The sequence below is a fragment of the Pipistrellus kuhlii genome, unplaced genomic scaffold, assembly GCF_014108245.1.
Source record: "Pipistrellus kuhlii isolate mPipKuh1 unplaced genomic scaffold, mPipKuh1.p scaffold_m20_p_38, whole genome shotgun sequence".
In the NCBI taxonomy this organism is placed as follows: domain Eukaryota; kingdom Metazoa; phylum Chordata; class Mammalia; order Chiroptera; family Vespertilionidae; genus Pipistrellus; species Pipistrellus kuhlii.
The window spans coordinates 1897846-1922823 of NW_023425538.1; the positions used below are offsets into that span (position 1 = coordinate 1897846).

At 51.9% G+C, this 24978-nt stretch overlaps 1 protein-coding gene across 2 annotated transcripts in view; it reads left to right on the top strand.

Moving 5' to 3' along the window:
• The first annotated feature begins 331 nt into the window (after positions 1-331).
• Positions 332-24978, top strand: part of AKT2 (AKT serine/threonine kinase 2) — a 51768-nt gene continuing 27121 nt past the window's right edge. The window contains exons 1-2 of one of the 2 annotated variants that reach the window (XM_036408239.2): positions 332-507; positions 18605-18724. In XM_036408239.2, the coding sequence (XP_036264132.1) occupies positions 18679-18724 (46 nt within the window). In that variant the 5' untranslated portion in view covers positions 332-507; positions 18605-18678. Of the gene's footprint in view, positions 508-15458; positions 15482-18604; positions 18725-24978 lie in introns of those variants that run through there. The other variant, XM_045570867.1, reaches the window with a different exon arrangement.

The following is a 24978-nucleotide window of genomic DNA, read 5'->3' on the forward strand; positions in this document are numbered from 1 at the left end:
ATCAAAGCCTATGCAAATAAGGAACAGGGGCTGCCGGGAAACAGCACTGTGGCTAGCCTCTGGGGAAAGCGGCGTCAGTCAGCATCAGCGCCTGCTCATTCCCGTTCGTTCTTTCCGTCCGGCGCCTGCGCGAGGCACATCCCCCACGCACACCGGCCCCAATTCGCCTATTGTGCGAAGGCGCTCGGCTCTGAGCCCGCCTCTTCCCTTTCCCTGCGCTTGCGCTCTAGCGCTCTCTGAGTCTAGGCGTGGCTTTTACGTCAGTTCCTGTTGTGGCGGGAGGAGGCGGTATTTCCGGCCAGAGGGTGGGACGGGGCGGTAAGCGGGGGCTCGGGGGAGGGGGCGGGGGGGCCGCGCCGCGCGAGCCGTTGGGTCTGGCTCGGAGAAGGCGTTGCTGCTGCCGCAGCCGCCACCGCCGGCAGGAAACACAGGCGCGGGACCCAGCGCAGCGCGGCGATGGGCGGGAGTAGAGCCCCGCCGGAGAGGCTGGGCGGCTGCCGGTGACAGGTGAGTGCGCCAGTGCGTGTCCCCGAACGCCCCCCCCCCCGGTGGTCTCGTCCGGTCCCCCCCTCAGCGCCGCGTTGGGCCGTACCACCAGTGCCTGTCGGGCGGGGATCGGGCCCTTGAGCCCCCCCACCCCCTTCCGGGACCTAGTGGGCGGCTGCGCGGGGGCGGTAGTTCCAGCCCTGAGGGGCCAGAGGCGGGGGCGGCGGGGCGTACCACTGGAGCGGCGGCGGGGGGGGGCCGCCTATCCAAGTGCGAGGACCGAACCACTGAAGGGCTAGGGACGCGCGCCCTAGCATGTGTGGGCTCCGGGTTGAACTCGTGGGGTGTGAAGTGTGAGCGTGCCTGGTGGGCGAGCGCTAAAGCCATTGTAGGGGCGCGCCTCCCCCAGCGTAGGAGGCCGTACCTACTCGGAGACTGGGGAACAGTTCCAGTTACGTGTTGGGAGAGGTGGGGGTTTTGGGAGGAGCTGTACCGAGTGTGGTCCTGGTAGAGCCGTCTGGGTTATACCATTGGTGCTGCGGGGGAGCCGGCCTTAGAACGCAGCCGTGCATCTAAGAAGGACTGTGATGTGTGGAGTCTAAGTGAGGGACAGGGCAGGCTCCAGCGGGTGTCAGGGCAGTGTTTGGGGAGGGTAGTAACGCTAGTGATCAGGAGGGGCTTCTCCCTCTGTTTGGTGGGTGGGGCTTGGGGTTCACACTGAGCTGGAGGAGGATCATCCCTTATTGAACTTAACTTTTGTGGGGAACTGGATGGACACAACTGCTGTCTACCCCAGAACCCTTTCGTATTATCACACTATTTACTGGTAAGGTGTTTGGGACAGACACCTCTGTGTCAGGTTCGATCTTTTTATGGGTTGTGGGAGATGTCTTAGAAGCCACTGTTGGAAGTTTTCTGAGCTTTTGGCTTCATTTAGGGAGCAGAAGGGGTCTTGAGCTTGGACTTAAGGAGCTGTGCTCCTGGGCTTGCCTAAGACTTTGGAGGAAGGAATGTTTGGTGGGACACCCCTTTTCCAGGGCATGGTGGCTGGGGACATCTTGCTCCTTGGGATTCTGAGGACCCCCTTCCTCTAATGTGGAGGCCACTTGGGCTCAGCAGGAGGCGGGGACCGGAGTACTTAGGCCCTCCATGGGCTGCCATTCAATCTTACCCCCTTTTCCTGCCTCAGACAAGCATGGGGAGTTTAGTCAAGGCCTGACCTTGGTTGACGTGGATTTGAAGGAACCACTCAGCGGGCCCCTCTGTCCTCAGTGAGGCTGTCTCCCTGGTTAGCATTCCAGGCGCCCATCGTGGTTACGCTCGCTACCAGGTGATAACAGTTGGCCTCACCATTAGGCAGCAATGAGGCTGAGCACTGTGTTCCCAGCTGTTCCTCTTTGCATAGCCAAGGCGACTTGTGTTGGGGGTGCCCTGGCCCTGCCTGAGCCGGGAAGGACTCGGGACGGCCAAATTCCCCATGGCTCTGCTTTCTCACTGTGGCTGCTGGGTGGGTGCTTGGAGCAGCCAACTCCAGATGGGAGGCCGCTGCCCCTTCTCTCCAGGCCAGCTTGTGACCTTGGCTTGCCTGGTAATCTTTGCAGTTGGGTCTGGAGTTCCTGAAGGCAGGCTGCAGTCCCTGAGTGACCCAGCAACTGTGAGCTGGTGATGTGGTCAGAGGGACAGGCGGTTGCTTCTGGTCCACAGCATCAGCTTCCAAACTGGTGGGCTTTCCGGATTGTGGTTTCTGGGGAGAGGACTGTTGCTGATTCTGTTCTAGGCCTTGAAGCCCTGGGGGCTCTGTAGAATTTTTCTTCTCTAGCAGTTAGTTTCTCTGGTTTCCTGCTAATTTTAGAGGGATTGCCTGATGGGGTAACAGCAGCAATAAAAACACTGACCATGGGACTGATGGCAGACATTTATGGAGAGCATTCTGTGTGCCACATGCTCTTCAGAATGCTTCAATGGATTAACTGGCTGAACACTCACACCCTAGATTCTAGAACATAGGTACTGTTGTTAAGATCCATTTTAGAAGGGGAAACTGAGGCCCAGAGAGGCAGATAGTTTCCAGAGCTAGTGAATAGCCAGTGTTTATTGACTATTCACCATATGTCAGGCATGTGGCAAGCCTTTTACACACATGATATAATTTAAATCTCAGAATACTTCTGTGGCTGGGTATTGGTTGTGTCCATTTTATAGGTCCCTATGAGAAAAGGAGAAGTGTGATACCTGTTTTACAGGCGAGGAAACAGTTGCTGAGAAGTGAAATGATTTGCCGCAGGTCTCAGCCAGAGTGGTAGAGTTGGGATGTGAATCCCTGGCCCTGTTTGGCCTCTTGTCAACAAGTAACTGGGGCATTGGTTTATTTGTACCCAGGAGTGAATATGGTGTTTCTGTCCATTTCACAGAGTCAGAAATTGGGGCTTAGAGGTGGAATTACCTTGCCCTAGGTCCTTCAGACTTAGGGGGTCAAGCCGGGGTTTGAATGCCCGTCGGCTTGTCCTTGGTGTCATGTACTCCTAGCTCACTGGGTCCCAAGCTGGAGTGGGTCTCTGTCACCTCAAAGCTCCTGCCTTGGCCCCTGCCAGCTGCACCTGAGGGTGTTTCCCTCCTCTCATCTGCAGAGCCTAGGGCTACTGTGAGCACCTCTGTTGGCAGCCAGTCCCGCACTCCTGGCTTGTCCATCTTCAGGTTTGAGCCAGGGCATTTATTAACCCAGGGCAGGCTGTGTGCTGGGAACTGGGGAAAGACAGTGATATGCAGGGGTGACCCTTGTTAGAGGTCTCTACACAAGGGTGGTGTAGTGGGCATGTATGCAAGTTCTGGCACTTCCATGTCTGACTTTGTGACTTTGGGCCACAGTGACCATCTCTGTGCAGTGGGCTCGAACGGCAACCACCTCGAGCTGTTGTGAGGGTTAAAGAAGTTCATTCATGAGAAGTTCCTCCAAGAGTGCCTGGCACTGTGTAAATGCTTAGTCAGCAGTACTGAGGGCATCGAACACCCCCCCCACCCCCACACACACACCCCTATTCTCAGCTCTTTCTGGCACCCTGCTATCCAGCCTTTCAGCTTGGCCCAGTGAGGATCCAAGAATCTGGTGTCCTGATCTGTAACCTCTATAAAGAGCTGCATTGAAGTGAATCAGACACAGGGTTCAAATTTAGCCCTTTCACTTGCTGGTTGTGTGACTTTGAGTGGGTTCCTCAACTCTTCTGACCCCTTTTCATCATCATCTGTGTCATAAGATGATAACTGTTCCTGATAGGTTGTTGTGAAGATTTAATGGACTAATTTGTGGAAAGCATTCATAATTGGGAAGGCATAACAAGTAACATATTGAAGAAGAGTCTATGACACATGGTGAGCCCTAGGATAGCTTAGCAATTGTAAGTCTCATTGTTTCTGCTGGAATCTTGAAGGCCCTTTTCAGGTTACAGAGCCTTGTCCGATAACATCAGGAGGAAGACTTGGCCAAAATGAGCATCTCCGGTTTCAAGATGAGGGTTGGGAGTGGGAGGGCCATATAATCAAATAAAAAGTGGCAAAGGCAGTGCCCTGGGCCCATCTATCTTCCACATAGTTGCTGCCCAGGGCCCCTTCGAAGTAAAAACTCTAGCTCCTTTCCAGATGTCGGCCTCTGCTAACTCCTCTTCCTTCTTACATGTGTTTTTTATTGAGTCTTCACCACAGCCACCAGGGGTATTCTTCATCAGGCCTTGGCCCAGATGAAGAATAGGCTTTTTGAGGGCTGTAAGGTGGAAGGTTGGGCAGGGAGAGTTGGAAGTGTTCATGGATTTGGGCCAGGCTTCGTAGAGCCTGGTAGGTCTAGTGGAGAAGCATGGATCTGATCCTGAAGCCATTGTGGAGCTGAGGAGTAGCATTCGCTTCAGGTGGAGATACAGGGTGTACTTGACAAAGGCCCTACCCCCATGGAGTGAGAGGAGACAGACCCTTGGTGAATAAACAAGGGGCAGGGTCAAGAGAGGGGCTAGGCAGTGAATTAAAATCAGGTGTGACTGGTGCTTTAGATGGGCTGTCAGGAAGACCTCTGAGATTGACAAGCAGACAGGAGAAGGAATAGCCTTGGGTTATGGGGCGGGGAGACAACAGTGCAACAGACCCAGGGTGGTCAAGCTTGGTGAGGGGCAAGGGCAGGGTGAGTGGGGGAGGGAATGGGAGGGGAGGCCAGGGGCTGGGTCATCCAGAGCCTTGATGCCCACCCTGAGGAGCAAAGTGGTCAGATTTAGAGAGTGATCAGGTGTCTTTTGCCATAAGAGAGGTTCTCAGGCTTCTGGCTGAGGCAGGGATAGATTTTAGAGCCAGTCAGGGAGTTTCACATGCCTCCTACTTCCCCCTTGAGTAGAATCATTGCCTTAGAAATGCTGAAGGCCTGATGGTCACCTCCCTCTGTGGTTTTCACACTGTGTTCCCCAGGGCCCATGGCTGTTCTCTTTAGGCACAGATGGGGGGGGGGGGGGGGTCAATGGGCTGATTTGCTGCCCACCCCTCCCCAACCCAGATAGCTGGGCTAATATCAAGTAACAATGCAAAACAATCGTAATACCTGATAAAAACCATACCTGCTGATCCTGCCTTCCACTCAGCGTGTGCTCCAGGGCCTGCACTATTCCTGGTGCTGCTCTAGAACTAGGAAGACCAGGCCTGTGGGCCTGTCTTCTAGTGGAGACAGGTGCCCAGCAAACAGATCTGTGATAGGACATTGAGTCGCAATCAGTGTTAGGAAAGCAAAAAGAATGGGGTCAGGGAAGGAGAGAATGGGTATGTTTTATTTATTGATTTCATTTTTAATTTTTCCTTTGTTATTCTTTGATAGTATGTTTTAGCTGGGATGATCAAGGATGGCCTCCCGGAGGAGGTGACGTGTAGGTAGGGACTGTTGTGTGGTGAAGGAGCCATGGGAGGACTTAAATGAGGACCCCTCAGATCAAAGAAGAATTAGCTATGATTCTTCCTTTACAGTAGTGGTGAGAACGGAGGCCGGGAGGTCTCGGTAACTTGTGCTGGGTCCCCCAACCTGGCAATATTGGGACCAAGCTCTGAATTTGCCAGTGTGCCCCCCGCCCAGGAAGCTCTTGGTGTAACGGTGGGTGAAGAGAGCTGCTAATTCTGCACCGGAGCCTCAGCCTTGAGGTTTAGCACAGAGAGCAAGAGCCTGCTGTTATTTCCCCAGGCTCGTTCTGGTGTGTCTTCCCGGAAGGAGTAGAGCCCCTCAGAGCACATGCTTGGAGTCTCAGAATTTCCTTGGATTGGGAGGATGGAGAAAGTATGTCCTTTGCAGTTGATCTCCAAGCCTCTGGGGGATCCAGGGACACCCCTTCCTGGGCCTCTCTCTGACTTCCCAACCACCAGGCCTCTGGGCTGCACGCTGGGGTGGTTCCGTGGCAGGCTCTTCTGGACAACCAGCCAAGCAGTGAGAGGCCCAGCTTGGGGAGACAGCCCTGGGAGCAGGACCAGGAGGGAGGGAGAGAGGGAATGGGCGTGGGAGGGCGGTGGGGTGGGATCTCAGCCTGGCCCCCTTTGGGGCAGGACCCACTGCCAACTTGGCACCCACAGCAAGGCCCAACTGTGCTGGGCTCGTGGAGCAGGGAACAGCGAGCCAGGGCTGGCTGAGGGGAGGCGACATGTCAGAGGTCCCTGCGGGAAGCTGTTCGGCCCAGGAAGCTCGTCCACAGATGTTCTAAGGGTGAGGCCAGAACTCTAAGCCTGCCTTGGTCTGTCACCTCATGGGCCCGTTCCGAATGGACGCGTGGCTGCCACTCCCTTGCCCCCTCCTCAACCCCTGCCAGCCTGGTTTCAGGTCGTCTGCATCTGGTGGCTCCTTGTGCAGTGGTCTGGGCTGGGGGCAGCCAGCCTGGGTGTGCACTCTACTCCTGGCTCCTCCTTGGTTGACGGGGATCCCTGGGGACATTATTTCATCTCTGAGGCAGTAGTTCCCAACGTGGGATACCCCCCAGGGTGGCAATTTGACTTTTAAGGGGGGCAATTGGAGAATGAGTTATTAACTGAACTTTTTGCATTTCTTATGGTTCTAGAGGCTTCATATACAGTATATAAATATATATTGTGGCATATTTATGCATTTCAGTTTTCTATTATATGTTTTGAAACTTTACTTGCTATTTTTCATATCACTTCATATTCTTTTTTTTTTTTTTTTAGTAAAAATACATTTTATTGATTTCCTACAGAGAGGAAGGGAGAGAGATAGAGAGCTAGAAACGTCGATGAGAGAGAAACATCGACCAGCCGCCTCCTGCACACCCCCCACCGGGGATGTGCCCGCAACCAATGTACATGCCCTTGACCGGAATCGAACCTGGGACCCTCCAGTCCGCAGGCCGACGCTCTACCGCTGAGCCAAACCGGTTTTGGCTCTTTTTTTTTTTTTTTTTTTTTTTTTTTAAACAATTTCTTAGTGATTTCTTCCTCAGTACTTTAACAATCCTTTTTTTATTTTTATTTTTCTCTCTCATGGATGCCATGTTCTTTGGAAGCTTGTTTAGACCTAGTTAATGGCCTTTTAGGCTTCCTCCACATGATTAGGAGTTCACTTTTTGAATAAGAATTGTGTGCCACAGTAGGCATCAGGACTTTAGAGATGCTTAGATGGGGCATGGCCAACAAAAGGTTGGGAACCACTGCTCTAAGGTGTATTTTGCTCAGCTGAAATGGGACCCTTCCTGCCAGGGCTGTAGGGAGGAATCGGAGCTAAGGTGTTAGTGCGGCGTGGGCCTCCTGAGACGTGCGCGTGCGAGGGAGCCGAGCTGCTGCTGCCTCTGCTGGTGGAGGTTGTAGGCTGGGCGCCTGTGAGAGGAAGGGGCTGGGGATGCACCAGCCTGGGCTTGCTGGTGGGCAGAGCGGGTTTGTGCTTAGAGCCTTGGGCGGGGATGGCAGGCCAGTTAGCTGAGGTTCCCTGCTGGGGAGGACTCCATTCAGAAAAATTAGTCATTGCTGAGCCCTGCTCAGCCAGACATGGCTCCAAGCACTTTGTGCATGTTAGCTCAGACGCACAGTAGCCTGTGAGGTGGGTAGTAGTCACTTCCATTTTGTAGATAGGAATCTGTGGCACAGAAAACTCCATACTCTAGGCCAGGCACTGCTCCGAGGTTTTATGTGGTGTTTCACCCAGCACGACTGTTCTCTGCATTTCACCCGCAAGGACATGAAGGCCCAGGAGGTGGTTGAATTTGCCCTAAGTGCTCAGAGGTGACAGACATAAAATTTGAACCCAACTCTGTCTGTCTGGGGTCAGATGGACTCTTTTCTGCCTCTTGCCAATGTCATGATCACTGTTTCTGGGGTTGTTTCTGTCATTTTTAGTGATCGTTTTGCTTTCTTTTCTCCTAGGTAGAGCTGGCACAAAGTAGGCCTCAGTTGTCCCAGAAATGACTGAATTTGCTCCATTTGATGCTTGCTTAATGGATGCGGCTGCCTCTCTCCACTCCCCCCTCATGGAGCCCTGGCCTTGGCCAGCCTCTTCCTTCCCTAGAGCCAGGCGGAAAGAGTGAGGGTGGGAGGCACTCTCCACCTTCTGCCCTTGGTGTCTGGTTCCTGAATGGCCTCTGGTGTCAGCCCTTGGCTGTTTTTGGTCATATGTATATTCCATTTCCTCACCAAATAGTTGAGTCCCTGTTATGTGCCCGGTGTAGTTTTGGATGCCAGGGAGTGGCACACAGTCTAGTGGAAGAGGCAGAGAAGTAGCATTTGCCTTTGGAGTGCTCAGTGTGGGTGTGGCTGAGGAAGGGGACAGAGAGCCATCTAGGTGGCCTAGGTGGCAGGAGGGGAGCTTGGAGAAAGCTCCTGAGGGGAGGCATCAGGCCTGAACACGAAAGCACAGAGGGTGGGCCAGGCAAGGCCACAGCATGGGAAAGGGGCCTGGAGGCGGCCGTAACACTTGGATGGGCTCCTGTGGCTGGGGCAGGGGAGAGGAGGCGGCAGGGCCCCGTCCTGCGTGCAGTCTGGGGGCCCTAGGCCCATGCTTCTCAAACTGGTTTCTAAAGACCCGGGGGTGGCCGCGCAGGTGCTGAGCATGTGTTTGCAGGTTGTGTACTTTTTAAACTGTATTTTCATTTAGAGGATATTTTCAAAAAGTTAATATAAGCATTTTTTTGTTTATTTATTTATTTCCCTTATTTTTTTTAATTAAATTATCTGTGTACATATCTTACCATTGCCCCCCCCCCACCATACATACCCTCCCTCCCCAGAGTTTTGTGTCCATTGGTTGTACTTATATACATGTATACAAGTCCTTGGGTTTATCTATTATCTCCCCCAGATCTCCCTCCCCTCCCCACTGTAATTTGACAGTCTGCTTGTTGCTTTACTGTCTCTATATCTATCTTTGGTTCATCAGTTTATAATGTTCTTTATTATCCATAAATGAGTGAGGTCATGTGGTGTTTCTCTTTCATTGACTGGCTTATTTCACTCAGCATGATGTTATCCAATTCCATCCAGGTTGCTGCAAATGATGAGAATTCCTTCTTTTTAATGGCAGCATAGTATTCCATTGTGTAGATATACCATAGTTTTTGGATCAGTCATCTGCTGATGGGCACCTAGGCTGTTTCCAAATCCTAGCTATTGTAGATTGTGCTGCTATGAACATAGGGGTGCACATATCCTTTCTGATTGGTGTTTCTAGTTTTTTTGGATATAATCCTAGGAGTGGGATTACTGGGTCAAATGGGAGTTCCATTTTCAGTTTTTTGAGGAAGCTCCATACTGTTCTTCACAGTGGTTGCACCAGTCTGCATTCCTACCAGCAGTGCACGAGGGTTCCTTTTTCTCTGAAACCTCGCCAATACTTGTCGTTTGTTGATTTGTTGATGTTGGCAATATAGGCATGTTGTAAATCATCTGGATAACTTCTTTTAGTCAGCTAGTGACAGTATTCACAGAGCTGCCACTTCAAAGCTCTAACTAACTGAGGCTTAGGTGGTCCCTTGACTTTGGAGTTGCCTTTGTGTAATTGCTGTCTGTTTTCCAAAGTGCTGCCCTCCTCCCCAGCTGTGGGTGAAGCATGACTCATTGGGTCCCAGGTTCGATTCCGGTCAAGGGCATATACATTGGTTGCGGGCACATACCCAGTGGGGCATGTGCAGGAGGCAGCTGGTCGATGTTTTTCTCTCATCGATGTTTCTAGCTCTCTATCCCTCTCCCTTCCTCTCTGTAAAAAATCAATAAATATATTTTTATTTTTATTTTTTTATACCCTTTTTTATTTTATTTTATTGATTTTCCGCAGAGAGGAAGGGAGAGGGATAGAGAGCTAGAAACGTCAATGAGAGAGAAACTTCAACCAGCTGCCTCCTGCACGCCCCCACTGGGGATGTGCCTGCAACCAAGGTACATGCCCTTGACCAGAATCGAACCTGGGACCTTTCAGTCCATAGACCGACGCTCTATCCATTGAGCCAAACTGGCTTTGGCAATAAAATATATTTTTTTTAAAAAGTGAAAATTCAGTTCTTTCTTTGTACTAGCCATAGCACCCACATTAAAATATATGTGTGTGTGTGTGTGTGTGTGTGTGTGTTCATTCCAATGGCAGTATGGGAGAGCAGCGGGTCATCCACAAAAATCTCCAAAGCAGCCACATTTTCATTATTACAGGAAGTTCTGTTGGCTAAATCAGCCATCTCCTGCACTCGTCTGTGATCTTGGGCATGTGATTTGGGTCTCAGTTTCCTTTTCTCAAGAATGGGGATAGTAATAGCATCTCCCTCTCAGGGTTGCTCTGAGGTTGGTATTAGTCCAGACCAGGCATGTTGTGAGTACTCAGGAAAGGCCAGCTGTGGATGGAACCCTGCTTGTTTGCTTCCGGGTGTCCTGCTGATGGATGGGATGCAGGCCACCAGACCCTGCCTCAGAGCTCCTGGCCAGGGAGGCAGCAGGTGACGCTGTGGCACAGTGCCTGTGAGGGAGGAACCCCTCAGCCAGGCTGGGGGCGCTGTGTGTGTGTGTGTGTGTGTGTGTGTGTGTACACATGTGTAAGTACGTATGTACATGTGTTTGTCAGGGACAGCCCAGGTCTGCAGGCATGGTAAGGGCGGGCTGGCTAGGAGGTGGGAGGGCTTGGTGTATTGGGAGTGAGAGCAGAGGGAGGCAGAGGAGTCTCAGCTAGGACAGTGTGATCCAATCTTCTTGGTTGTGTCCTGGCTGCCTGGCCTTGGGTACTCACTGAATCCTTCCCAGCCTCAGTTTCCCCCTCTATAGAGAGTACGGCCTCATGGTCCCCAGGTGAGCCAGGTGGTGGGAGTGTCAGGCCAGTGCACAGGGCTTCTTTTGGGGTCAACTCCTAAGAAGAAGGCTGTGGTACAGCCCCTGCCTCCTTGGGGTCAGGGGATTCCATTGCTGCTCCTCCTCAAGCCAACAGTTCCCCATCCCTCTACCAGAAATAGCCACAGCCCTTATGGTGGCTTCCCAGTTCCTGCCCCGCCAGGGCCCCAGCTTCCTCTGTAGCCATATGTGCCTCACTACCCTACACCACCGCCTGCCCGTCTCACGCCGGCCGCACCTTGGCACTGCTCTTCCTGGGCCTGGCACACTCTTCCCCAGATCTCCACATGGCCCAGTCTCTTTCAGGTTTCTGCTCAGATTTCACCGCCTCCATGAGACTTCCCTGATAACTGTGTACAAATCAGAAACCCTCATCCCCTTCCCAACCCCTATTCCTCCATATGCTGCTTTTCTCCACAGCATTTGTCAACTTCTTATATGCTGTATAATTAGCCTACTTATTTATTTTAATGCCTGTCCACCCTCCGTCCCCATCCCCATCGCCACCCCTGTACTGTAAGCTCCCCCAGGCAGAGTTCTGTTTTTTGGTCACTGCTGCCTCCCTGGTGACCAGCGCAGTGTTGACACAGCATGGGCGCCCTATTTGTAAAATAAATGAATGCAGGCTTTTTTGTTTCACCTTCACTGAGCTCAAAAGCTGTGGTTCTGTTTGCCACCCTTACCTTGCATGAATGAACGCTCTGGGTCTGGCCCTGTGCTAGGTGTGACTAGGGACCCAGTGGGGACCAAGACAGACCTTGTCCCTACTTTGTGGAGCTCTCACTCCATTGAGGGGGATAGGGGGCAGGGGAACCGATCCTCAGAAGCTCATACATGTGACAGCACAGTAGAGGTGAGTGCTGTGAGGGACAGGAAGGCTGAATCGCTGTAGGCCAGGGGGCTGTTGGGAAGCTTCCCTGAGGAAAGGAGGGTTTGGCAGGTGAAGATGAGTGAGCAGTGTGTCGGAGAGGATGGACTAGTATGTGTAAAGGCCCTCAGGTGGGCAAGAGCAAGGAGTGTTCAAGGGACTGGGAGGGTAAAGTGTGTGTGTGGGAAGCACAATGGTGCATGAGGCTGGAGAACAGGCAGGGCCACTTGCAGATGGACTTTTGTGGCCTCCAGAGACGCCTGGGATGTGACCCCTGAGCAGGGGAGGGCAGGGTCAGAGTCCGGAGGGCCCCTCTGGCTGTGTTGTGGTGCTCTCAGCATGTTTAGACTCAAATAATGGACACAATTTCTCGGGTGGCAGGGTGAGGGGGTAGGTGTCGGGGCGGGTGGCAGGGAAGGGAAGAAATCTGCTCTGGTGCTTATTCTTGTCCCGGTATCATTTGCCACCCACCCACATCTTCAGTCTGCCTCCAGGCCTACCTGCTCCAAGTAAACAGATGGGCAGCTGGGGGGAGTGTGTGGTGTTTAACAAGAGGAAAAAAAGTATCTTTAATGCTGCCTTCTTACCAAGATGGAATAGGTAAAAAATTCACATATTACCGAAATGTGTAATATAGGAAGTGAAGGTCCCTAGGTTCCCACCCATCAGAGGAAATAGATATACTGGAAAGGTGTTGAGCAGTTGCTGTATTGGCTTCTGTTTGAAGAACTTATGTGAATTAACTCATTTAATCCTCACAACAGCCTTGGCAGTGTGTACTATTATTACATCTAATATACAGATGAGGAAACTAAGGCAGAGAAAGGGGAAGTGATTTTGTCCAAAGTCACACAGCCCAACCTCATAACTGAGGTTGAAATGCATTTGGTTCCCGAGGCCACCCTGACTGCTGCACTATTACTCTTCCTCTATTGGCTCTGGCACAATTCCTTCTATGCATGTGACAGTTCTTGCCCCCCAGTCTGTGATACTGTTTCCCATAAGTTCCATTGTTGATCATATAACTGCTTTTCCGAAAAGGATGTTTTAGGTGAAATTAATACATGAATTGTCAGATGCATGTCAATCTCAGTAATGTCAGCAGGTGAAAAATTAAGTGCGTCAGAGTTGAGGCGACATTTGTTTCAGAAAAGGGGTCAGGTTGGATATTCTGTTGCTTTGTGAGCACACTGAATGCTGACGGTCAGTGTCAGCCCATCAAGTGGTTCTTGTGTGTGAGATGCTATGTTGTGTTCTGTCAGTTGGCCCCTCATTGAGGGCTGGTACTGTGCTGAGCAATTTCCATGAATGAGCCTTTGGAGGAGGCTTGTGGTAAATGCTATATAGGCATTCCCTCTTTTAGTATAATAGTAACATCACATGAACCATTATGACAATACTAGACCCCTGTTGTGGACATTAGGTTGCTTCCAGGGTTTTACAAGTCCAGCAAGAATACTCTTAGAAGAGCAGTTCTCCAAAGGGGTGGCTTGGCCCGGGGGTGGGGGTGGGGGGTGGGGGTGGGGGTGGTGGGGGGTGGTGGGGGGTGGGGGGAGGTGGCTTGACCCGGGGGGTATTGTCTGAAGACGTTTTTGATGGTCCCAATTCACGGGAGGGTGTGTTGTTGTCTTTAGCAAGCAGAGACCCAGGATGCTGCTAAACCTCCTGCTGTGCACAGAGCAGTCCCGCAGCCAGAATTACTCCGTTCCAAACAGTATTATTGCTGGGGTTGAGAAACACCTCTGTGCTCTGTCATAAACATTTTCTGCAGAAGTTTCTCCAAGGACATGTGTGTTTTCACATGATCAGTTTTGCTAAAGTGCTCTTATAAACACAGTAGCAGTTTGCAGAGCTGCGGATGGAGAGTGAGGGAGTCGTTCCCTCTGCCCACCTTGTGCCTTTCCTCCCCCTTCCCTCAAGCAGATGCTGGTCCTCAACTTATTTCCTGAGCAAGTCCTCTGGAAGCTGCAGGTGAGGCGCAGATTAGAGGCAGGTGAAAGAGCTCCCGGAGGGTATCCCAGCGCCAGGAAGGAGCTCTCACCCTACACTCGTAAGTGCCTGGAGACAGAGCCTCAGCCTCCTCTTCTGCCTCCCTCATCCCATCTGTCCTGTCTGGTGTAGAAAACAGGTCAGGAAGAGGAGGCGAGAGAAATAGGATCTGACAAATGGAAAAGAAATGAATTTAACTTATTTTGAGCCTGTTCTGGGCACAGAGCTTTACTTGGTACACATTCATTCCACAAATATATATTAAGTGGTCACTGTGTACCCTGCACTGTACTGAGCAAGGCTTTGAGAGCCAGTGCTGCCCAAGATAACCGGAGCTCCTGCCCTTACCATGCTGACATCACAGTGGGGAGAGGTCGACAATAAACTGATATAATAAAAGGCTAATATGCAAATCAGCTGAATGACTGGTCGCTGTGACACACACTGACCACCAGGAGGCAGAGGCTCAACGCAAGACCCTAACTCCAGATTCCTCCTCTGATCCAGCCTTCTTGAGGGGAAAATCCAGGCAGACCAGCCTTGGAGTCAGGGGAGTCCTGGAAGCCAGGAGGCCCACTTCTGGCTCCCCTGTATCTTCTGGATCCCCAAGGAAATATAGTTTTATGTTAAATGCATTTTATCCAGTATGATATAACAAGTAACTGCAAAGCAGAGCCTGGTGTGATCACCACAAAACATTGTCAGCTCCCAGAAATAGCGCCCCCTCTCAGTTACTCCCAAGTCTCACTGCTCTCCTGACTTCTGGATATTCGTTCTTGATTTTCTTCCTGCCTAGTTTACAAGCTGGAAAAGCATCCCTAAATAAAGTGTCACGTTGCCTGTTCTGCACTTGCATGAATGAACCCTTACTTGCTGTGTTATTTTATGTCTGGCTTCTGTCATTCAGCATCAGTCTTACACTTCATCCTTGTTGTATGTGTCAGTAGTTTGGTCCTTTTTATTGTTTTAAGAATTTACTTCGGTTTGTTTATCCATTCTTTTGTGGTGGACACCCAATCTGTTCCCAGTTTTGGGGTCACTGTATGCTGCTAGGAACATTCTAGTGCAGGTTTTTGGTAAACAAATACACTCTTCTCTATTGGGGGCTGAGAATTGCTGGGTTAAGGTGTAGGCATATGTTGAGTTTTAGTTCTTACTGCAAAGCAGTTTTCCATAGTGGCTGACGATTTGATACTCAGACCAGCAGCTATTCCTTAACATGGTTGCCAGCACTGGCCTGCCAGCCCTCCTGGTGAGTGGGCTTAACTTGCATTTCCCTGTAACTAATGAGAGGGAGCGTTCCTCGACTGTGTCCTTTCCTGTGGGGTGCCCTTGTTCTCCTCACCCAGGTGGTTCTCAGCTGACAGCTCTGCTCTGGCCCACGCGTCAGCAGACTCGGATCCGGACAGCCTGGGGAGCAGCAGGGAGTGGGGATGGGGCCGTGCAGGTACTCCCCCCCCCCGGGGGGGGGGCAGGCTGCTTTCAAGCCATTGGCCAGGGCAGGCCCCTGTGTGCGGACACTTGGCCTCCGGAGGCTGGTCGCTGACCTCCATCGCAGCTCCCCGGGGAGCAGGCCATCCTCTTGGCTGAGGTGCCTGGTGTTTCACCATCACAGGACTGCGTCACAAACACCTCAGCGAGGCGCCACCCTCAGTGGGAGGACAGGGCAGGATCCAGGCGGGACGACTAGGGATCTTCCAGTTCCTCCCCCTGCCCTAGCCCAAGCTACTGCTGGCTCTTAGACGCTGAAATGAGAAAGTAAAAAGTGACTCTGGTGTGCCGAGCATGGGCCAGGGCCTCCACCACTGCTTAGCTGGGAGACCCCAGGTAACCGGCTTTCCCTCTCTGTGCCTCTGCCTACCCGAGGTGTGGTCGCTGCGGCTCTGGGGGGTGGTTGGGAGCATTTAAGAGACTAAAGGGGAACGCTGTCACCCTGCTCACAGCCACGCAGCTGGCAGTGACTCCCGGACTCTGCAACCCTGACCACTCTAGGTCACACGTGGCTGCCTTCACTTCTCTCTTTCCGATCATGGCAGCCATGGGTTCGGGGTTCTTGGGGGCTAGGCTGCGTGCGGGCTGAACCTTTGTGTATACTGGGTGCGTCCATGCTGAATCATGGAGGCTCCTTGAGGTGCAGTTGCTGGGCTGGGAAGGGGAGGGGAGAGGAGTGCTGAGATTGGACACCAGGCCCTGTCCTTTCCTTCCACATCACCCTTCCTTTGGACTCTGGGTCCATCCCAGCCCCAGCCCTTTGGGAACTCTTCCAAACTGAACTCCTTCCTGCGAAAGTGCAGTACTGGCCCCTGTGTTGGGGAAGAAGTCCCTAAGTTCCCACCACACAGCCAGGCCCTAAGTCTCCTCCCACGCACCTCTCCGGCTTCCGACCCCGTGGCCACGTGGACCCCTTGGCAGTTCTCCATGCACACCAAGCTCCTCCCTGCATCAGGGGCTTTGCACTTGCTGTTCCCCTGCCCGACATTCTTTTCCCTGCGTATCAGGACTCCCATCCTGCTCAAATGTCCCCCACAGCATGTGGCTAACATAGCACCTTTCCCTGCATCCTCTCTCCTGCTTTATTTTTATTCTCTGCGGGGTCCCCACCACCTGTCATTGACATGTGTCTGCATCCCCCACTGCAGTGTGAGCTTTATGGAGGCAGGGGCTCTGTCTTAGTGATGCTCTGTCTGGCACCCAGGATAGTCCGTAGAGCTTAGGACACCCTCACAAAAATTGGTGGCAGGTTAGACTGGGGAAGTATTACTGTGGCTGTGTCTGGTCGGGGCTGGGGGAGGGGGTCTCCTGGGGAGACTGGATTTATTCGTTGTGTACTCAGTGGTTGCCAGGTGTTGTGCTGGCTCGCTGTGTGAGCACGGTTAGGCGAATAGGCGTGGGGAGATTGGTTGAGGAAGTGCACAGAGAGCACCCAGTGAAGCTTCTGGGGTCAGGAAGGCTTTTTGGAGGAGGAATTGGTTCAGCTGAGACCTCGAGGAGGGAGAACTCACCAAGGTGTGGGGGATGGAAGCCAGAGGGAAGGGCCTAAGTGACAAGCAGGCAGGGAGTAGGATGGGGAAGAGGGATTGGAGAGGTGTTGCCAGCTGTATTCATTGTCATGGTCATTAGCCTTTATGAAGGCTTTCTAGGCTCACAGGGTAGATTAGACGGAATGAAGGGGCTGAGTGCAGGGGTTGAGAAGCCAGGGAGAAGGCTGGTAGGGGAGAGGAGGGGAGGAGAGAGGAGAGGAAAGGAGAGAAGGGGAGGGGAGGTGAAGGAAGGGGGAGGGGGGGAAGGTGGGGCCCAGTGGGAGACGTGGTTAGGAAGCTGGGGGCTGAGCAGTGGGGACCGCCCTGGTCAGCAGCGTAGGAGACAGTGGATTACAGGCTGGTAGAGGCCGGGTCCTGAAGGGTCCTGAATCCCAAGCTTAGGAACTTGTCTCTTTCCCAAGGCCAGTGGGAGGGTTTTGAGTACTAGATTGAGGGTGGTCCTAGTTGTGGAATGGGGGACAGGTAGAAGCAGGGGAGTCTAGGGAGCAGGTATAGCGGGACCATGCTGGGAAAGGATGGCGCTGGACCTGAGCCAGACTCCGGGAGGGCTGGATGGAGAAACTGGTCACATTCGTGATTGAAACAAACTGGTGGGATGTTTAGGATTGAAGGTCTGACAGTCCTGGGTATTGGGCTCATGGGGTGTGAGTCCTTTGGGGTGCCTATCATGCCTGCTGCTGAGGGGAGCCCGTGTTGCTGTTTCTGGCCCTGCCTTTGCAGGTTGGAGTTCAGAACATGATTTCTCAGCCCGCTGTTTACTTCCCCGTCACTGTTCATCTTGTCTTTCCCCCGCTTCCTGCCGCTTACCGTCTTCCCTCTGCCGGCCCGGCAGGCTGCCACGGTCACATGCCAGGCAGTAGTGTGTCCCGCCCACCAGCTCCCCTGGGGCACGGGAGAAAGCTGATGCCCGCAGTGTCCCTAGAGCCAGCTGCCACTTCTCTGGGGGCCACCAGAGCTCCTGACCTGCTGTCCGCAAATAACCCTAGGCCAGGAAAGGCGAAAAGGCGCCTTGGGCTCATGGCTCCTATCCAGGCCTGCGGCTCCAGGTAGGGGCCCAGCTGGTGGTTGCCTCCCGCCCCTCTCCCCTCCACCCGCCCGCCTGGGAACCTGAGACAGAACCAGCAGCCTTGGCGTCTGTCAGTCTATCAGCTGCTGGTCCCTGAGGACAGAAAGGGAGGTCTTGGGGAAGGGACCAGGGCCTTGATCAAGACCCCAGGACTGGCTTCTGGGCCCCAGACAAGTGTCTGCACAGTAGGTTGCTTTCCTGGAATACCTGAGGCCCTCTTTTTTTTTTTTTTTTAAATAGGGACAAGGAGGGACCTGAGGCTGAGTGAGACATGGGGTGGCCTGTCGCAGGAGAGTGGGAGTACTTGGTTTGCTAAAGATGGCAGGTTGTTGGCCTGGTTTGGAAAGGAGAGAGAGTGAGACTGTGTGTGTGTGCTGGGGGTGGCAGGCAGATGCTTCTGGTTTTGAGCACTCCTTCAGGTGCCCAGGGCTGTCTGATTCATCCAGCTTACCTCACTGTTGAGGCATGGGAGGGGTGCTGGGGGCGGGGCCATAGCTCCCTTACCACCATCCCAGCCTGGAGTGAGGGTGGGTGGATGGGCTGCCTCTGCTCAGTGTGGGTGTTGAGCACAGGGTCTGGCCTGCTCATGGGCAGGGAGCTCTCTGTGGCCAGGGTTGCGTCCTTCCTGCCCCCCCACCCCCCATTGGGGTTCCCTGGGGACACAGCCATATCCCCCCACTCCCATCCACTGGGTCCCAGGAGCAGGGCTCTGCTGCTCTCACTGGCTTCACCACGTGCAGAACAAACAGCTTCCACAGGGGCCTCAGAGCCTGGAGGTCCCCAGGGAAGGGGCTGGGGCCCAGTCTCCCCCCAACTCTGATGAGTTCCTCTCTTGTCTTGCAGATTGTGCTCTGTTCCTGCATGTCCTGCTGCCCTGAACTGTCCTGAGCTCGGTGACAGCGTGTCACGCTGCCACCATGAACGAGGTGTCTGTCATCAAAGAAGGCTGGCTCCACAAGCGTGGTAAGGGGTTGCCTATTCCTGTGGGATTGTGCATCTCCCCCCTCCCCTCTTCCCCCCCTCCAATCTCCATCTCCCTCTTCCTCTCCATCTCCCTCTCTTCCTGGCAGCTGATGTTGCGAGAAGCAGAGATGCAGGGTCTTCACAGCCCCCCAGAGCCAGCATCCCAGCCAGTAGCTCTTTTTTTTTTTTTTTTTAAATATATTTTATTGATTTTTTACAGAGAGGAAGAGAGAGGGATAGAGAGCTAGAAACATCGATGAGGGAGAATCATTGATCAGCTGCCTCTTGCACACCCCCTACTGGGGATGTGCCCGCAACCAAGGTACATGCCCTTGATAGGAATCGAGCCTGGGACCCTTTAGTCCACAGGCCAACGCTCTATCCACTGAGCCAAACCGGTTTCGGCACAGCCAGTAGCTCTTTACCATCCATTTCATGAAATCCTTCAGCAGCAGTCTGGGCAGGGGAGCTGTGGCTCTGCCTGGGCCAAGTCTCCAGGCCTACCTAGATACTCTGCATGAGGCCACAGGCCAAGCCTTGAGCTCTGCTTCTGCACTAGTGACTTCATTCGTAGCCCCATTTTATAGGCAAAGAAACTGAGGCTCAGAGAAGGGAAGTCACTTAATTGAAGTAGCACACTCATTCAGCAAATACTCATTGAATGTGGGTATGCCAGGTGTTCCAGGCTCTGGGGACAGTGTGGTGGCCTTAGGGAGTTTCCATTCCATTGGGAGGTGGAGACAAACAAATATGCAGACATGTGATAGTAGTAGTGATAAGTACTGTTGTGAAAATAGGAACTCTGAGAGGGAAGGGGCTGGAGAGAGATGGGTGGTCTGGGGAAGTCGTTCTGAGATGAACAGAGGCTGGAGCAGGTAAGGGAGCGGGGTAAGGGTGACAGCAAGGACAAAGGTGGAGCAGAGAGTGAGGGAGGGAGAGCAGGAGGAAATGGCACAATGGAACTCTAGGTGATTGGAAGCCGAGGAGGTTGTGAATCGTGGTGTGACCTAATCTGGTTGTACCAGTGAGCAGCCAGAGAACTGAAGTTGTTTACTGGGTAAAGACTAAGAGACCCCTCGATCCCAGGCTGTCTGGCCACTAAGCTGTGGCACTTATCAGCTCTGCTACTGCGTGCAGCTGGGAAGAAGCTTGTGCTGAGAGCTGGCTTGTCCAGACTGAGGAGGAAGAAGGCAGGCTGTCCTCCCTTCCTGGATCTTCCTCTAGGGAGGGAGGGTTTCAGGCCTGCTGATGCTGTTCTGTGTGTACTTTCATTCATTCAGCAGACAGTTACTGAGCAGCTGCCATGCTTAGGCACTGGGTATATAACAGTGAACCAAACAGGCAAATCCCGTCTTCATGTTCACGCCTTACATTTAATGGCGAGGGCAGTGGCACTGGTGTAGGCATCTGTGTCCACTGGTGGTAAGTGCTATGGAGAAAAACCAAGCAACATGTAAAGGAGGAGCTGTGAACACTGTCATAAATAGGCTCTCAGAGAGCCTCGCTGAGAGTGGGCCTTTGAATAACGCTCTAAGGGAGGCAAGGGAGTGAATCCCATGGCTGACTGAGGCAAGAGCATGAGCCCATGAGTCTGGAGAGGGGAGTGGACCGGCATGTTTGAAGAGGGCAGGGAGGCTGATGGGGCTGGCCTTTAGTGACTAGGGAGTAATGCCCACCCATCCCGCCCTATCCCAGGCTGCAGACACAGTGATGAGGGGCAGAGGCAGTTCCCCAGGGCCAGCCTTCCCCAGCAGACTGAGCGGGGGAGAGCTATTCCTGTTGCCCTCAAAAGACAGGGGTGTCATTCAGGACATGTCAATCTACCTCTCAGATTGGGCCTTGTGTTTGGGGCCATCGATGGAACTTTCTGAACCTGGGCAGATGTCAAGATTCTAACGCTGGCCCTGCCACTTCCTCTTGGTGTGACTGTGAGTAAGCTGTCACCTCTCTGAGCCTTGGCTGCACATTTGTAAGATGGGTTAACAATGCAGGCCTCTGACGCTGCGAGCTCCTTGAGGGCAGGGGTTTGATCCAGCTTGTTTGCTGCGGTAGCCCCAGTGCCTAGAAAAGTAGGTGCTCAGTAACTGATTGTTGAGATTGTGTGTGGGGGGTTGGGGGTGGGTTGGGGTGTGGTCTCACACAATCTCAACAATCAGTTACTGAGGGTGGTCTGTGGGCCACAGTCTCAGGCTCCTGATTTTCCCGAGGCCCATGGGTGTGGGCTGGGGTGTGGGCTGGAGTGTGGGCGCCCTTGTGGTGGCTGGAGGACTGTGGCGGGGGTAAGGGTTGTCTCTAGTCGAGGTCTGCTGGTAGCAGTAAGTGGACCTCAGCTCCTCTCAGGCCTTCACTGTCTTCGTTTGTGCTGCAGAGCGGCCAGATGAGCTGTTGAGATGGCCTCCCTGGGACACACTTGCCTTGAGGGTTTGCACCACACTCATATGATTGTTTCACTCCTGTGCTTCTCAGTGCCCATTGTTCTGAGCAGCAGCTGGCAGAGATGTGCAAGGCAAGGTGGCTTTTGCTAACTGCAACTGTTTTGGCACCTGTACCATCGCACCCCTGGTGGTTACAATAATAGCAGTCCCAGTTTAATTTGTGCCCATTCTGTGCCAGGCATGGGCTGTGCTGTGGGCAAGCTTGATTTGTTGCATTTTCTTAGCTGCCTTGTGAGGCAGGTGTCTTACCAGGACGCTGAGGCTAAGCAGGAAGACTGACTGGAGGTTCCATTGAGAAGGTGGCAGTGCTGCGTCCTCTGCCTTCGAACCGGTGCTTTCAAGGCCTGGCCCACAGGCTGCTTCTTGCCTAGCAAGGTCTGTTCAAGGAACGGGTGAAGTGAGCACTGTTACTGGAGTGACTCATGCTTTGTGCTGGTCCCCTTTCCACCGGACCTGGTCCTGTCTGCCTGTGTAGAGGCAGACAGTGTGGTGGTTAAGAGCATGGACAAAGCAAACCCTGCTCCATCCTAGCTATTCTGGTCAGCGGCTATGAGCCTTGGGCAAGTAATGGAACCTCTCTGTGCCTCAGTTTCCTCATTTGTAAACTGGGATTGTTGTGGGAATGTTTTTTTCTTTCCTTCTAGGTTTCTTTTGTCTTTTTAGCTTGTTCTTAGCATAAAACACTATAGGTAAGTGCCTGGATCATAAGCTCACCCCCAAACTATCGGGTCTAGTAATAATTAATGTCGTTTTTAAACATTCGTTTAAAATCTTGCTTGGCTTGACTTGTATTGACATAACCTTCAAACACGTGGTATCTACAGAACGTGTGAAGTGCAATTAACAAGTTTTGCTTGAAAAAGTTTGTGTTTGGTTTGGTTTTTGTTGCAAAACTAGGGCTAAGAAGATGGCGGATGAAGAGCATATTCGGCACTGCATGCTTTACGAGTTCCAATTAGGAAGAAAAGCAAGTGAGGCTGCAAAAAACATCTGTAGTGCTCTTGGTCAAGATGCAGTTAGCGCCAGAAAATGCCAGCGTTGGTTTGAGAAATTTCGCGAGGGAAATTTTTCGTTAGATGACAAGAGTGGTCGAGGCTGTGTGTCCAATTTTGATCAAGAAGCTCTTCAAGCTCTTTTGGTGCAAAATCCTCAAATTATCCAACAAGAGCTTGCGACAACTTTAAATTGTTCACAAAAAACAATTTCCAATCAATTGCGTGCACTTGGCAAAGTCCAAAAGTTTGGAAAATGGGTTCCTCATGAGTTGACCGACAACAACCGTAATCAAAGAGTCACAATTTGCAGTTCGCTCTTTTCTCGTCAAAACCGTTTGCCGTTTTTAGAGCAAATTGTTACCGGAGATGAAAAATGGGTGCTGTATGTTAATTTGAAAAGGCGGCCTCAATGGTTGGACAAAAATGAGGCTCCGCAGCCCACGCCAAAACCTGACTTGCATGCGAAAAAAGTGATGTTGTGTGTTTGGTGGAATTTTAAAGGAATTCTTCATTATGAACTTTTACCATCTAACCAAACCATTACAAGTGCAGTGTATAGTGCCCAATTGGAAAGGTTAGCCCAAGCTTTAAGAGAAAAAGAACCCGCGCTGATTAATCGGAAGGGCGTAATTCTTCACCACGATAACGCACGTCCGCATACTGCAAGAATCACTGCTGAAAAACTGTGCCAGTTGGAATGGGAAGTTCTCCCTGAACCTGCATATTCTCCTGATATTGCCCCTTCCGATTACCATTTGTTTCGTTCTTTGCAAAACTTTCTTCTTGGAAAAAAATTTAATAATGAAGAATGCCTCAAAAATGCATTGACCGAGTTTTTTGCATCAAAATCACAAGAATTTTACAACAGAGGGATTAAAATGCTTCCTGAGCGTTGGGCACAAGTAGTAGAAAACAACGGCAACTATATTTTTGATTAAATTTTGTTGTATTGTTTAAATAAATTCGATTTTAAAAAGTATTAGAAAACGACATTAATTATTACTAGATCTAATAGTTTCAGATCAAGAAATAGACAAGACAGTCTCCAGAAGCCCCCTGCCACTCCCAAGCAGTAACTCTGCTAATTTCCAATAGCATAAGTGAGGTTTTCGAGTTTCGTTTTATTTTTTTAAATTGAGGTGAAATTTACATAACACAAAATTAACTATTTTAAAGTGTACAATTCAGTGGCCTTTAGTACATTCGCAGTGTTGTGTAACAGCTACCTCTGTCTAGTTCCAAAACATTTTCATCACCCTAAAAGAAAGCCCTGTACTCATTAAGCACTCAGTCCCATCCCCCCTCCTACCCCTGGCAGCCACCAGTTTGTTTTCTGTCTTTATGGATTTACTTATTCTGGATATTTCATATAAATGAATCATACAATTGGTGGCCTTTTTTGTCTGGCGTTTTGTTTTTGAGGTTCATCCATTCTGTAGCATGGATCAGTATTTCATTCCTTTTTATGTCCAAATAATATTCTATTGTACAAATATACAACATTTTGTTTATCCATATGTCTGTTGATGGACATTTGAGTTATTTCTATCTTTTGGCTATAGTACTGCAGTGAATATTTGTGTATAAGTATTTGAGTACTTGTTTTAAGTATTTGAGTACTTTGGGGTATACACCTAGGAGTGGAATTGCTGGGTCATATATTCTATATTTATAATCCATATTTATGCAAATTACACAAATTAGATAAAATATCCTATATTTATATACTAAAAGTCTACATAATTAGATAACATGTAGATGTAAATAATCTGGGTTATATATTATCTATACTAAGAAAAGAGTAGTCAGACCAGAGGCCGCCTGGAGACCTTCCAGACGTCCTTCAGGACAAAGCCAGGGGGGTTGGCCAGCCAACAAACCACCCCAAATGGCCCTCAGCCTTTGCCCAGGCCCACCCCGCCCCTAGCAGGGACCCTCACCCTAGCCTGCAAAGGGTCATCTGCCCTTTGCCAAAGCCCACTCCACCCAATGGGTTATGGCCAACCTATAAACGGCCATCAGCCCCTCGCCCAGGTTGGCCACGCCCCCCAGTGGGAACCCCCCCCCAAAGGGGGTGTGGCCAGCCTGAAAAAAAGCCCTCAGCTCCTTACCCATCCTGGCCACGCCCCCCAGTAGGAACCCCCTACCCTGATGGGGGCTGGCCAGCCTAAAAACCGCTCTAGGCCCTTCACCCCCACTTCACAAAGGGACCTCCACCCTAATCCAGGTCTCCCTTCAGGGCAGACCAGCTGGCCCCACCTGTGCACCAGGCCTTTATCTACACTAATAAAAGGGTAATAAAGGGTAATACGCTAGCTAACAAAAGGGTAATATGCTAATTAGACCAGGAGACCACCTGGGAGACCTGGATGTTCTTCCAGACAAAGCCATGGTGGCAGAGCCGAGGCAGAGGCGGTTAGGGGTGATCAGGCCAGGATGGGAGAGCAGCTGGGTGTGATCAGGCCAGCAGGGACAGGTAGTTGGGGCAAGCAGGCTGGCAGGAGAAGGCAGTTGGGGTTGAGCAGGCCAGCAGTGGGGGGCAGTGGGGGGCAATCAAGCTGGCATGGGGGGGGTAGTTGGGGGTGACCAGACCAGCAGGGGGTGCAGTTGGCGACAATCAGCCCAGCAAGGGTGGGCAGTTGGAGGTGAGCAGGACAGTAGACAGAGTGGTTAGGAACAATCAGGCGAGTGAGCGGTTAGGAGTCAGCAGACTCAGATTGTGAGGATGTCCACCGAGGGGTCCAAGATTGGAGAAGGTGTAGGCTGAGGTGAGGGACACCTTCCCTCCCCCTCCCCCTTGCATTAATTTCATGCACTGGGCCAC